Here is a 13474-nt window from a genome sequence, read left to right as displayed (position 1 = left end):
AAGTACCTTCTTCGTCTAATCCCCTATATCACTTACGATAAGGAACTACTTCCTATATCTATCACGTGTACCACGCTAAAACATTTTTGGTTTATGGACGCGTATAACGTTCACTTATATGAAAGGTATAGAACTGTCCTAGGCGCCAATTCAACCCATAATGATAAGGTCGTCTACAATTACGGTACATTGGCATGATGAGAACCAACCAGTTTATTCGGTAGATTTTCAACCGAATTATGAGGGTATAAAAAGGTCATCTCGACTAGTTACCGGTGGTGGAGATAATAATGTCAGAATATGGAAATTACTCTATAATACGGAAACAGGAGATAATACGGTGGAATATTTAACAACATTAAGAAAACATACGCAAGCAGTAAATGTTGTGAGATTTGACCCTAAGGGTGAAATACTAGCGACGGCAGGAGATGACGGGACGTTGATACTTTGGACATTGTCAGATCATATTGTCAAGGAGTTTGGTGCAGAGGAAGATGACGAGGTTCAAGAATCATGGGTCGTTAAACATATATTTAGGTCTTCAACGTCGGAAATATATGACTTATCGTGGTCGCCCGATTCTAGGTTTATTGCAACTGGATCAATGGATAACATAACTAGAATCTATAATGTTTCGACAGGACAACAGGTTGGACAGCTAGCAGAGCATAATCATTATGTGCAAGGGGTTGCATGGGACCCACGAAATGAGTTTTTGGCCACACAGTCTGCAGACAGATCGGTACATATATATTCATTGAAAAAAAATGAAGAGAAGAATGATATTCAGCTCATCCCTACAACATATTTTAAGATCACGAAGGCAGAATTGCCAAGCTCGAAGCTATCAATATATGATGATGCACAGAAAAAGTCTATGACAGAGATAGACAATATTGATGAGCTTGATAATGAACCAAAAGAAAGTAAGCCTGCGACCCCCATGAGTCCTCCTTCGATCCATAGTGTCCAAAATGTCAAGTCTCCCGCCAAACAGGTCAAGAAGACTTTATCCAATGACACGCTACCAGCCGTGAGACCTATATCTACAAATCCGAAATCATCGATAGGAATAAAGAATTCGCTATTATATCACTCGGAAACGTTACAATCTTTTTTCAGACGATTAACATTCTCTCCAGATGGAAGTCTACTCTTGACTCCTCTGGGTATCTTCAAAACAGACTCAAATTCAAAGTCACCAAATAAGGCAGAAGGCAGCGAGGACATAACCAACACAGTGTATGTTTATATTAGATCAGGGTTAAACAAGTCGCCTATCTGTCACATACCGGGTTTAAAGAAACCAGCAATAGCCATATCGTTTTCACCAATTATATATAAGGTAAATGAAAAATCTGGAAAGAAGCCGGTTTTCAAGTTACCATATAAAATGATTTTTGCAATAGCCACCCAAGATTCAGTAATAATATATGATACAGTGAATCTAAAGCCATTAGGCTTCGTTTCAAATTTACACTATTCGACAATTACTGACTTATGTTGGAATAAAGATGGACAAAGCATTATTGTCAGCTCTGCTGATGGGTTTTGTTCAAATATAGCATTTGATAACGGAATTTTTGGTGAAGTTCATGCAAATTCGAGTGATAATAGGAAGTTCTGGGAATCAAACTCAAACTCAAACTCAAACGGTAATGGGAATACCATTGTTGAACAACATGAGACCGAAAAGGTGGATAACGGTAAGGTACCAACGGGAAAAGACTCTGATAAGAATGATAAAAAAACCATAATCAATATGCTTAAAGAGAATGAAGTAAAGCTACAAGATCCAACTTCAAGTAACCAATCAGCGACTGATAAACAACAATTTTCTATAGATCTGTTTAGAGCGAAGCCAATAGAGAAGCAAGATTCGGAACAATTGAAGAAGAAAAGGAAAATAGTCCCTACATTAATAACTAAATAAATTTATTTACCAATACATACATTATAACGCGACCTCATTTTGTAATTGAGAAGCTAATCTCTTTCTGGCTTGTAAAATCATTTCTTCTCTCTTTTTGTTTAACAATGATGATCTTTCCTCCTTGCTTGAACCCCATTTATTCTCATCAATGTTTTCTATTCCTTCACCTTCGTCGCCCTTAATTTTTGACTTCAAGTCATACTTGTCAATCAAATTTTCAGGTTCTTTCTTTGTCGCTTGCGAATGTTCACTTATATCTGACTGGTAGCTCTGGGTAGCGGCAGATTCTCCAGGTGGGAATGGTAAACTGCCTGTCTCCATGTATCTTTCCATAGTTACCTCGACGGAACCAGATCTTTCTAAATCCATTCTAATTTGGCCCCTTGTTAATTGAGGAGCTATAGTTTGAACCACCTCAATCATGTCATCAGAAGGTTCTCTTCTTCCTCTCCTATTAGCATTACTATTGGTAGCAGAGTTGGAATTATTACTATTATTAGGTCTATTGGAATTATTAACCGAATTTGCAAGGGCCTCATTTAATTCATTAGGTAATTGCGGTGGGATCGGAGCAATCAACCATCTTAAAAAGATGAATGCGACGCCTAGGACAGCAATAAATACAATCGTTGAATTATCCATTTCGGTTTGATAGAGGATCAACGACTAGAACATTTGAACGCCGCTGTTCATCTAATCAACTACAGTAAATCCATATGTTACACAAAACAACTATAGCATTTAATATGTACATAATTAAGAACGAATTACGAATATATTCAACTATAAATTGATACCAATGGGTGTCTAATAGAAAATCAAATTCCCCTAAATATTTAATATAGTCCAGTTAAAAGTATCCTTTTAAAAATCTGCATTTTCATTTGTGTTGATTATTCAATACTCCAAATGCTGATCCGACGAATTAAAGCTTGATGTGTAGGCGACCATCTAGATCATTCAAAACCGCTAATGCTTTCTGACCCATAAATCAACCTATGCAATGACTGATAAAGAAAAAAATATTAATAATTGCTCCTCACGGCTTATTTGAAAGATAGCTTAAAGTCCTGATCTTCATTTCTAACAGTATATATGAAATTAGCAATGATTTCGTTTTCACGGCATGGTAACGCTAAAAAGTGCTTTTTTAAGTTGTTTGAAAGTTCCGGCTTGCTTATTTTATTCTTATTATTTTTAGCTGTAAAAGTTTTCTTCCCTATCTCTGAACTTAATATATGGCCATTAATTGATAATGGAGGAGGAAAATTCAATCCGTACTTTTTGTTGTATTTCTCGAGCGTTTCTTCGCTGAATGAATTAAAATCCAACGGATGCGGTTTAGGTCTGTCATGGGGTCCATTTGAGTTTATATGCTTTAATAAAAATTCTTGTTGGGCCGCCTGTGCTGCAGCATTTCTGGCTTTATTTGAAGCTCTAGAATTACTGGGTTGTTTTGATTCGGACTCAGAAGCTGATTCCTTGTGGTTTCTAAGTGCCATGGTTTACTATGGTACTATCGATTGACTGATTTACTATTAGACATCAATTGAATAACAGATCGAACCCAAGCATGGCTTGCACACAAAACAAATGTCGTGGAAGTCGTGGAATCTAGAAATGTCGCATTCCGGATGTTGCAGCCATTTATCAACCCTAGTAATACCATAGTACTAAATTATTAGAATCGAGCGAAAATGTTTATTCAATTGGCATATAATTAATTTTATGTGTCTAGGTTATTATAAGGAAGAAAATGGTTATCTCAACTTATTTTTAGAGAGAAATATACGGATATGAGCATGAACGATTATTTTTTACGCCAATTTCGATGTCTTAATGGATGAATAGGGGATAATGCACATAGTAGAAGTAGAATATGCGGTTTATGCAATAATAAATAGGTCTAGCTGTATCTAACCATGACGGTACTTTGTGCGCTTTTCCCACGCATAGTTAATTGACTTAATAATCCCAGCACTAAATATGCCTTTGATCGTTTGTATGAGAGCCGGGAATGTAACTGTGAGCTTGATGCTGTTCACGAGATTCTTCCGTAATTGGGGGTCCATGGCAATGGCTTTTGTAAAGGGACCTATTTCGCCATTTGTGTTTATGTGGAGTCCGTTGATGACGGCTTCAGCTTGCAGATCCTGCGATAATTCTTCGGCAAATTTTGACGTATAACGCTTATATAATTTTCGTCTAAACTGCAACGGCAAGCTTCCGATTATTTTGGAAGTTTTGTCGTTGTCTAAGTTCTTCTTAAACCGTCTTTTGGAACCATCAGGTTGAAGTTCGACCAAAATATTATTTTCAATGAAAAAGTTCAATAATGGGTTGTAAAGCTTCTGAAAATTCTCAAATTGTTTACCAACAATGTTTCTAGCCTTATTTGGGTTTTCACCGCCAATTAGCATCCGGGGGTCTCCCATGTACGATATTTTGGCTATCGTTTCGTATAACTGTATTTCGGTAAACTCAGACGGTTTAAGTAAAAATAATCCTACCGACATGGCGTTTTTCAAATTGTACTGATTGATGAATTTTATTGCTGGGTCAGCATCCTTCAAATATTTGACAGGCTTCTGTAGTCTTCCTGCTATGTATAGTGAGGACCATTCGCTCAAATCAATCAAACTTTTTTCAACAGATATTATCCCATACTTGATTATATTATTCTTCTTTGACTCGGTATTCATCGTTATATACGGATTAAAGTAAACCCCTGCTCCGTATTCTTGAATCTTCAGTATAATGGCAGGTCCAAACATTCGTATTCCTGAATAGTGGCCCGAAAACTGTTCCAAATTCTGCTCGTGAAAATCTGCCGGTTTATCCACCATGTGGATCATATCAATCTGCGGTTTCTTGGATTTTTTATAACCCGTTTGTTCAAACACACCAGACCCATACCCAATCGAAAATTTTATCGGGCTCTTGAAATTGGCTATCAATTGACTCAATTGTTCGTCATTCTTGCTGGCCATTATTTGATTTGATCCGTAATTTTCAGGAATAGTGTGTCTCGCAAGCCCTTTGTAACCCTGATCAATTACCAGCTTATAAATTTTATCCGAATATACATTAGCAGAAGAAGTAGAGTATCTTGACTTGCCATTAATATATAAGCATCTTAATACTCGAATTTCGGTCTGAATCATTTCTTATCACTTATCTTTTCGTTCATAATGTAATGCTGTTTAGGTGAAAAATTACTGGGAAACGAAATTTCTCATGTTAGGCCAGGGCTCCGTAACCCGGACGAGTTGAACGAAATTAAATTTATGGATGAATCATACTAACTGATAAAGACCACCATTAGCAAGTTTGTTAAAAAACAGGTTAAAATCAACCAAAATGTCGCAATCACAGTCTTATAGATCTACTCGTTCAACAGGTACGCAATCCCTTTCTTTTGAGGATGTTGTTATGACCGGTTTAGCTAAAGATGGGGGATTATTCATTCCATCGGTTATTCCAAAATTACCTTCAAACTTTGTTAGTGAATGGAAAGATTTGAGTTTCCAAGAATTAGCTTTCAACATTATGAGATTGTACATCGATGAAGGGGAAATTCCAAATGAAGATTTGAAAAGCTTGATTCATGCTTCTTATTCCACGTTCAGATCTAAGGATGTCACTCCACTTAAATCTATTGATGAGAAGAATGGTTTGTACTTGTTGGAATTATTCCACGGTCCAACATATGCGTTTAAGGATGTTGCGTTACAATTCGTTGGTAACTTGTTCGAATATTTCTTGAAAAGACGTAATGCGAATGCTAAGAGCGTAGAAGACAGAGAAACCATTACTGTTGTTGGTGCAACCTCAGGTGATACAGGTTCTGCTGCCATTTACGGCTTAAGAGGTAAGAAGGATGTTTCTGTCTTCATCTTATACCCAACCGGCCGTATTTCTCCAATTCAAGAAGAACAAATGACAACTGTTGAAGATGCTAATGTGCACACTTTATCAGTTAAGGGAACCTTCGATGATTGTCAGGATATTGTCAAGCAGATATTTGGAGATGAAGAATTCAATGACAAATATCATGTTGGGGCTGTGAATTCTATCAACTGGGCTCGTATTTTGGCTCAAATGACTTACTATTTCTATTCATATTTCCAATTGGTCAAGCAATTAGGAGATGATTCATCCAAGATCAGATTCGTCGTTCCATCTGGTAACTTTGGTGATATCTTGGCCGGTTACTACGCAAAGGAGATGGGCTTGCCTGCTGACAGATTAATCATTGCCACTAATGAGAATGATATCTTGGACAGATTCATGAAATCAGGTCGTTATGAGAAATTTGCTGCTCAATCTGGAACTGCTGAAGTTAAGGCAACTTATTCCCCAGCAATGGATATTTTGATTTCGTCCAATTTTGAAAGATTATTGTGGTATTTGATTAGAGATAACTTAACTAGTAATGATGACAAAAAGGCAGGTGAAATATTAAATGACTGGATGCAACAATTGAAGTCAACTGGCTCTGTCGTCGCTCCTGAATCTGTTGTTAAGGCTGCCAGAGTTAACTTCAGTTCAGAAAGAGTCACTGATGAAGATACTGCGTCTACCATTAAACAAATTTACCATAATCATCCTGAAAAGTATGTTTTGGACCCACATACATCTGTTGGTGTCACTACTTCTTATAGATTTATCGAAAGAGATTCTGCTGATGGTGTCTCGAACGTCAAATATATTTCGTTATCCACTGCTCATCCAGCAAAATTTGCTGAAGTTGTCAACTCAGCATTAACTGGAGTTGATGGCTATTCGTTTGAAAAGGACGTTTTACCTGATGAATTGAAGGCTTTATCTTCTAAAGAAAAGAGATTAAAATTAATTGATGAAGCTTCATTAGAAAAAATCAAAGCTACTATTGTCGAGGAATTAGCTAAGGAACCAAAATGAGAGTTAAAATAATATAATTTTGTCTTAATACAAATATATTTCTATAAAATAATCTAATTTACATTTAATTTAAAGTTTTCTGTTATATTTCTTGTAGCTTTTGGTTTTCAGTTTTTCTTAACTTAACATTTCCGTCCTCGATTTGAACTTCGTATCCAACTTCTTTTAGCGCATCATCATCAACGGTTTGTTTTGCCTCTAAATCTGCCACAAATTGTTGGTTTTTCTCATTATTTGCTAGTAAGAATTTTACGCATACAATTGCTCTTTCTTTGATAAATGGATCATTGTCATCAATCATACAATTCGACAAGACCAATTCTAAACCATGTAGCTCTCTCATTTTTTCTTGTATCTCGAATGAACCATGCACTAAAAAGGCAATTACTTCAATAATCAAAGATTTAACTTGTGGAAACTCTTTCTTACCTACAGTTTCCTCTATTTTCTCTTTATTCTTTAATGTCTTTCTATCAACACTTTCGTGCACTACCCTCAACAAGGATATCAATTCTTCAATAGCATTATAATGCTCTAAAAATTGTTTAGTAGCTTCAAATTTTCCAAGGTCAGATAGACAATCTAATAAAATGATTAAATTTAGATGAACTCTTTTTAATTCAAGTGGATCATAAATCAGCGATAACAAGATACTTTTGGAAATCTCAGAGAACACCAAAAAATTATCAAAAATCCATGCTAGCATCGCTGTGAGTTGATAGTTATCCCAATCTTCTTTTGATGTAACAATAACTTGGTTTAATTTCATTATTCTTGAAAATTCGGCACTTTCGCAATCAATTCTTTTCAACCATTTGCTATATGTTTCATGGGCTATTATATTTTGAAATGTTAATATCAATAAGGAAGAATATTGATCTAAGTCTTCATTATGAATATCTGCCTTGTCTAATTCACTTATAGTATACCTCAAGATAGTATCATCGTGAGTCAATACATCATATAGATTATCCGAATTCAGTAAAATATTTTTAAGAAACGCTGCAAAAGGCATCTTCATCTGGTCGTCATTTGCTATCAAGGACATTAGATCTTCATTCTTAAAGAATGTTTCGACTATTTCCGCAACAATATTCTGCTCTCGTGTAATTTGGCTCATATTTGCAAGAAACTGAATATACACCACGAGGGTTTTCAGATAGAATTCATTATTGTGTGAAACCTTTTGATTAAAATTCTCAAGACTAGAAAGGATTGAACTAAATTCAACAAATTGTTTAGTGATAACTAAGTTTCTGGCTAGAAGGAGTATTCCTCTCATTAGCCTAATGTACAATGTGAATTTTAATTCCTCAGTTGGTACATTATCTTGAAATGACCTATTTAAGATTTCTACTAATACATCTGGCAAGCCATTATTAGCTAGAATTTGTGATCTATACTCTTGTGATTGACTTGATGCTGACACAATTTGACCCAAAGCATTTAAATTTTTTTGACAATCCTCCACATTTGAAGTTTCCTCTAATAAGACACTTCGAACACTTTTGGCAGTTACTATAACACTTTTATAAAGCTCCTCTTCCATCATTAAAGTTCATATCTTCTACGATGATTACATATATTTTTCAAAATCAAAAAATGCATCATAATTATCACATGACTTGGATTTTTTGTTGGTTTTGTGTCACTATCAGAATCTATAAAGATTCTGAAACAAATCATTGTAAGAACCATAAATAGTCATGCTAGTGATACTGATAGTCATAAGAGGATATGGGAATAATCTTAATGAGTTGAAACGAAACAAGAATATAAATTAGGAATGAATCTCCAAGAAGAAGATGAATTTTCTAATTAACGAACAGCAATTAAGCAGAATATACTTAATTAAGACTACCCTAAAAAGTCATCGATAGGTAGATCGATCACTTAACTACTTCTATAGTAACCAATATTGATATATAAGACCAGTATATCTATAATACTAATACATAAGTATTCTTCCCTACATATTTCAGGTATTCACACGACCTTTATCATAATCCCAATATTTTTCACAGCCATAGGCTACATTTTGCTAACACCTAACTACTTTGAATATCACAAGCATGGGGGTTCCTCATGCAGTATTTGGGTACTAGAGGACTTGCATTATATCCTATAGCAACCAAATACTCTCTAAAATTAAGAAGGCGTTGAGTTAATGAATTTGTTCTTAATTTTCCTGTTTCAACATCTTTGTTTCCACTCCATGTAAGTTCTGCAAGAGCAGCCGTCCTTGGCCATATTTTTTGGCTCACGACTATACTATCAACCTGCTCGGACCATAGTGCTGCCTCAACTCCTATAATATGTTGCTTTTCTTCTTGGGTCAAATTTGCAGCAAAGTCGTAAGAATAAATTCTCTGCCAGGTCTTATAAGGATTACACCAAGAGCCACCACTTCCTTGATTAAATTCTTCATTGTGGTCTGAATCAACATATCTCGGATCATTAGTAACAAATCCTCCGTATCCACAATCTAAATATAAATGAGATGCAGATGATACAATAATGTCATATCCCATATTGGTTAGCTTCTTGATACTATCTGCACCGTTACTCCAGCATTGCAAAATCACATCCCTGGGGATATTAATGGCACTATTATTGCCAGTTACAATATCTTCCCACATTGTCAACCGTCTTCCCTTGTGGTTCCTAAATATAGGTAAACCCTTGTCTAACCAGTGCTGCATTAAATCCTTAATTGTCAATGATGAATTTCTACCGTACCATTCTTGGACGTATTTTGAGTGATTGTAACAAGCTTCATTAACTTCATCTCCACCGATATGAAACACAGCATCCTTAAATAAAGAGCTTATTTCATCATAAACTTTTTTAACAACGGTATATGTGAAATTATATGCAATATCTAGTTGTCCCGCCGGTGGCTCTACCGCAGTGTTATAAGTCCACGATACGTCCCCACATGTAATAATATCATTATCAATCTGCCTCCAGCCAGCTCTTGCGTGTCCCGGTATGTCTATTTCTGGTATGATTCTGACACCTCGCTCCATTGAATATTGTACTATGTGTCTTATTTCATCTGGAGTATATATTTCGTTATTTGAATAAGCATCCTTCGTCATTTCTGGATAACTCGAAATAGCCACGGGCCAGGACTGGGAGTCTTCTAAGTGCCAATGCAAAGAATTCATTTTACTTAAAGACATTACATCAATTTGTTCTAATATAGACTTCACCGTTAGAAAATTCCTCCCTGTATCAATCATCAACCCTCTATGCTGATAAATTGGGGTATCCCATATATACACCGGTCCTTCTATATAATACAGCTGCTCTAGTTCATCAAATATTATTAACTGTTGTAATGTGCTAAATGCGTGTAACGCACCCCATATTGTCTCTGATCTTATCACTATTGCTGGCAGCAAATCGTCAACTTTCAACTCGTAGGTTTCATTTATACCCAATTGTAACGGAGCATTATAATCGTTTATTACTAAGTCTACCTGGTTTACTGTAGATACGTTTGCTTTATCAATGACAGTTTGACTTGTTGGCTTATTCTGAGCATATTCCACTTCAATTGCTGCTGGTATCCATTTCAACTCCCTTATAGTGTTGAGTGTCCTATGGAATGCATTCTTAATAATGGTATTTTCCACACTAATATTCAATTGCATCCTTTCGTCAAACTTTATAGCTGAATCACCATTCCATGTAATATTCCTAGGTATTGGCAAGGGATTTACCTTCGCAGCTAATACCGTATATGTTGAAATAAGAATTAAAATTATCAATCTTGTCATCATGTTAGTATCTTATTAAGCTTCGTAAGATACAAACCTTAACTTATTAGATAATGGCATTTAAGATATTATGTACCTACAGAAAGGACAAAAATCTATCATTATATGTTTTCGCAATTATGTGCAACAAGTCTATGAGTACACTACAAGATGCAAAAAGTTAACTTAAGGAAATACTACGTATATTCACTTTGATTCTCTTCAAAAGCAGTTTATGATACTGATGAGATAATACCAAATATATCCAATCGAATTTTTGCATTTAATTCCCTTAAATCCTGAATTTTAGCTAAATTTCAAAAAAATCAAAAGACTCTCATGTTACGTTTTTTTTTGGTTAAACTCTTGAGGATGATAACTGGATAATAAGTGAAATTGAATGATATGCTACAAGGCTTCTTTCTGGTAATATGAATCATTTACAATTAAATACAATTATTTCTAAACGTTGTGATGAGAATTTTGCGATAAAGAAATTCTGTTGATATCAGATAAAATACAATTGCAGCACTGTAAGATAAATCAATAACCAGCATATCAGTATATCAGCACTCGCCTACGGAGAATGTTAACATTTGTCAATAGATATGATATCAATAAGTGATTTACCGAATGATATACTCAGCGATATAGCATCGCTTCTCCACCAATTCGGCCTAGTTAATTTAAGTCAAACATGCCGATCACTAAATTTCGTATGTCGCCAATTGCTATACACAAATATATATATCACAGAGAAAGATTATCCAATTATAGAATGTATTAGCAAACAATCAGAAGTGTCAACTTCATTTTATAATTGGTCTATTATAAACTACACTAACCGGACGTTGCCACGGTTGAAACTATTTGAAAGGTCCTTAAAAGAAAACCCTAAACTTATTCGTCTAGTTAAGAAAATAATCACTGATAGCATAAAGTTTGCACTATTCAAGTTGAAGTTCTGGTGTAATAGTTTATTCCAAGGAAGCAACGTGAACGAAATCTACATCGGGAACATACCGTTAGTTCATTTTCAACTTATTTTTGATGACCTATACTCTGCTTATCGGTCAAAAGGTATCCTATCGAATCTCACGATCTTGCAACTACGTCATTTACAGGATTTAAACGATATACTAAAATATATTGATATCGAAACAACCCATGTCACTGCTATATCGTTTATTTTAGCCGAAATCAAAAGTCTTGGTTTGGGTGTGGATGATAAGAAAAAAGCATTGGGGTTATTCCTGAAACTCACCCGTTTGTATATCTGTTCAGTTCATCACTTGGGGTTAAACTTCCTACAAGGTATGAAAGACGATCTTGGTGATGATGTATTCCAAGTTAAAGAACTACAAATTAGCCATCTACATGGCCAACTAAATGGTAGAAGTCGGTTTGACTTCAGTCATGAGTATGATCCAGCAAGAGAGAGACAACTAGACTTCAATGTCATTAAGGGTCTATTCAAATTAGAAAACTTGGAGGACATAGAACTTAAAATAGGGTGCAACCACATTGGCTGTCCTCCCCGGGGGCAAAATATACCCTTCGACGAGTCTATAAATACAGGGTGTGATTGTCTCGTAAGATTTTTCGGCGGGTTTTATGGGTCAGTAAGTGCCTTGAGGTATTTATCTCGATTGTCCATCACCAGAATCGGACAATCGATAGTAATAAATCCATGCAACTTCTACATTTTCAAACACCAACTTGTGCATCTATTTCTGGCCCGCTTTGAAACCCTCCAAACGTTGGTGCTAGATACGAATGCAGAACTCCACTCGGATCTGTATTTTAGCCATATCGACCCCGTACCTAATAATATGGTATCAGCGTTCATAAATCAAAATGACAAGCTTGCAAGCATGATCCTCGGCATCCACCATATATGCCTTCCCGATTATTTCCTGTCAGTTCACGTATGGGACAGGGCCCAAAAAGACAATTCCTTCTGCAAATGTACTGAATGTACCACGGCTGAGGCTTCCATAACAGACTTCATAACCACCAATAAGAAAATTCATTCGTACGTCGATCCGACATCCATCAAGTCATCGGAGGAGTTCTACTTCGAGATGGTTTGCACCGTCCTATCCCGAACCTCCCACCTCCCCCATCTTGACTCAATTCCGCGTTACTTAATCATGTCGCATACTACTCGTCCGCTAATGCGCCTACATGACTACTTCAAGCACAACTTGAAACCACCCACCGCACCCTCCTGTAGGTGTACGGGTCAAGAATACCTCCTATACAAGTCATACTTGATTCACCAGTTACAAGCGGGCCTAGCACGTAGATTTTTTGGCTCGACCCTAACATTAAATGGTTTGGATATAGTTGCTCTTGCGCCAAATATAACTTGAATCATCTCCTGTTTGTGCCTAGCAACTACAATACCATCATCTGTATCTTAAATTATCCTGTATTGTCTTTACTTGTTATTGTTCTTGGACATATCATCGAACTAAACGGCAGGGCTCAGTACAATAGAATTTGATTCCTTTTAGGGGTATCCATTATTTGCGGTTCCATATTACCGGAATTTTGATTTAGCCGCAATTCTAAAACTACATCTGACGACTGATCTTCTTATCTACCGAGTTGTTTAAAAGTTATTTCTATATATATGTATTTCTTAGAGAATAAGTATTTTAATTAAGCATATATTTATACCCACAAGAATATTTTGGTGATTTTTGTTTGAATTCGGTCTTCAGTCAAGAATTAGGAGCTATTTTATTACAACGAATAGGAGTTACGGAAAATAGAATTAATGATCTTAAAGTATGCTTAGAGGAATCCCTAGCAATACAAGTTTACAAATACACACGGCAGGTGG

At 35.8% G+C, this 13474-nt stretch overlaps 8 protein-coding genes across 8 annotated transcripts, besides 1 other annotated feature; 3 read left to right on the top strand and 5 right to left on the bottom strand. All coding sequences in view use genetic code 12, as the record gives it.

Annotated features, from left to right (window-relative positions):
- Window positions 1-160: 160 nt before the first annotated feature.
- DEHA2F19074g (DEHA2F19074p) lies at window positions 161-1936 on the top strand (the record flags this gene model as incomplete). The annotated part of the gene is made up of 1 exon (XM_461174.1): window positions 161-1936. One exon carries the CDS (start codon window positions 161-163, stop codon window positions 1934-1936), a length of 1776 nt encoding a protein of 591 aa, XP_461174.2.
- A 21-nt stretch (window positions 1937-1957) lies between these two features.
- Window positions 1958-2578, bottom strand: DEHA2F19052g (DEHA2F19052p; the record flags this gene model as incomplete). The annotated part of the gene is made up of 1 exon (XM_461173.1): window positions 1958-2578. The coding sequence occupies one exon, from the start codon at window positions 2576-2578 to the stop codon at window positions 1958-1960; it is 621 nt and encodes a 206-aa protein (XP_461173.1).
- A 404-nt stretch (window positions 2579-2982) lies between these two features.
- Window positions 2983-3438, bottom strand: DEHA2F19030g (DEHA2F19030p; the record flags this gene model as incomplete). Its single annotated transcript, XM_461172.1, has 1 exon — window positions 2983-3438. One exon carries the CDS (start codon window positions 3436-3438, stop codon window positions 2983-2985), a length of 456 nt encoding a protein of 151 aa, XP_461172.1.
- A 414-nt stretch (window positions 3439-3852) lies between these two features.
- On the bottom strand, window positions 3853-5100 carry DEHA2F19008g (DEHA2F19008p; the record flags this gene model as incomplete). The annotated part of the gene is made up of 1 exon (XM_461171.1): window positions 3853-5100. One exon carries the CDS (start codon window positions 5098-5100, stop codon window positions 3853-3855), a length of 1248 nt encoding a protein of 415 aa, XP_461171.2.
- Window positions 5101-5296: 196 nt separating this feature from the next.
- DEHA2F18986g (DEHA2F18986p) lies at window positions 5297-6859 on the top strand (the record flags this gene model as incomplete). Its single annotated transcript, XM_461170.1, has 1 exon — window positions 5297-6859. One exon carries the CDS (start codon window positions 5297-5299, stop codon window positions 6857-6859), a length of 1563 nt encoding a protein of 520 aa, XP_461170.1.
- An 82-nt stretch (window positions 6860-6941) lies between these two features.
- Window positions 6942-8411, bottom strand: DEHA2F18964g (DEHA2F18964p; the record flags this gene model as incomplete). The annotated part of the gene is made up of 1 exon (XM_002770803.1): window positions 6942-8411. The coding sequence occupies one exon, from the start codon at window positions 8409-8411 to the stop codon at window positions 6942-6944; it is 1470 nt and encodes a 489-aa protein (XP_002770849.1).
- Window positions 8412-8494: 83 nt separating this feature from the next.
- Window positions 8495-8873: a long terminal repeat (solo LTR of Debaryomyces hansenii Tdh2 retrotransposon).
- Window positions 8874-8907: 34 nt separating this feature from the next.
- Window positions 8908-10647, bottom strand: DEHA2F18920g (DEHA2F18920p; the record flags this gene model as incomplete). Its single annotated transcript, XM_002770802.1, has 1 exon — window positions 8908-10647. One exon carries the CDS (start codon window positions 10645-10647, stop codon window positions 8908-8910), a length of 1740 nt encoding a protein of 579 aa, XP_002770848.1.
- A 584-nt stretch (window positions 10648-11231) lies between these two features.
- DEHA2F18898g (DEHA2F18898p) lies at window positions 11232-12998 on the top strand (the record flags this gene model as incomplete). Its single annotated transcript, XM_461167.1, has 1 exon — window positions 11232-12998. One exon carries the CDS (start codon window positions 11232-11234, stop codon window positions 12996-12998), a length of 1767 nt encoding a protein of 588 aa, XP_461167.2.
- Window positions 12999-13474: the final 476 nt, after the last annotated feature.

This window comes from Debaryomyces hansenii, assembly GCF_000006445.2.
Source record: "Debaryomyces hansenii CBS767 chromosome F complete sequence".
Classification (NCBI taxonomy): Eukaryota; Fungi; Ascomycota; class Pichiomycetes; order Serinales; family Debaryomycetaceae; genus Debaryomyces; species Debaryomyces hansenii.
Note: the sequence above shows the minus strand (reverse complement) of the source record. Positions and strands in the feature narration are given on the sequence as shown.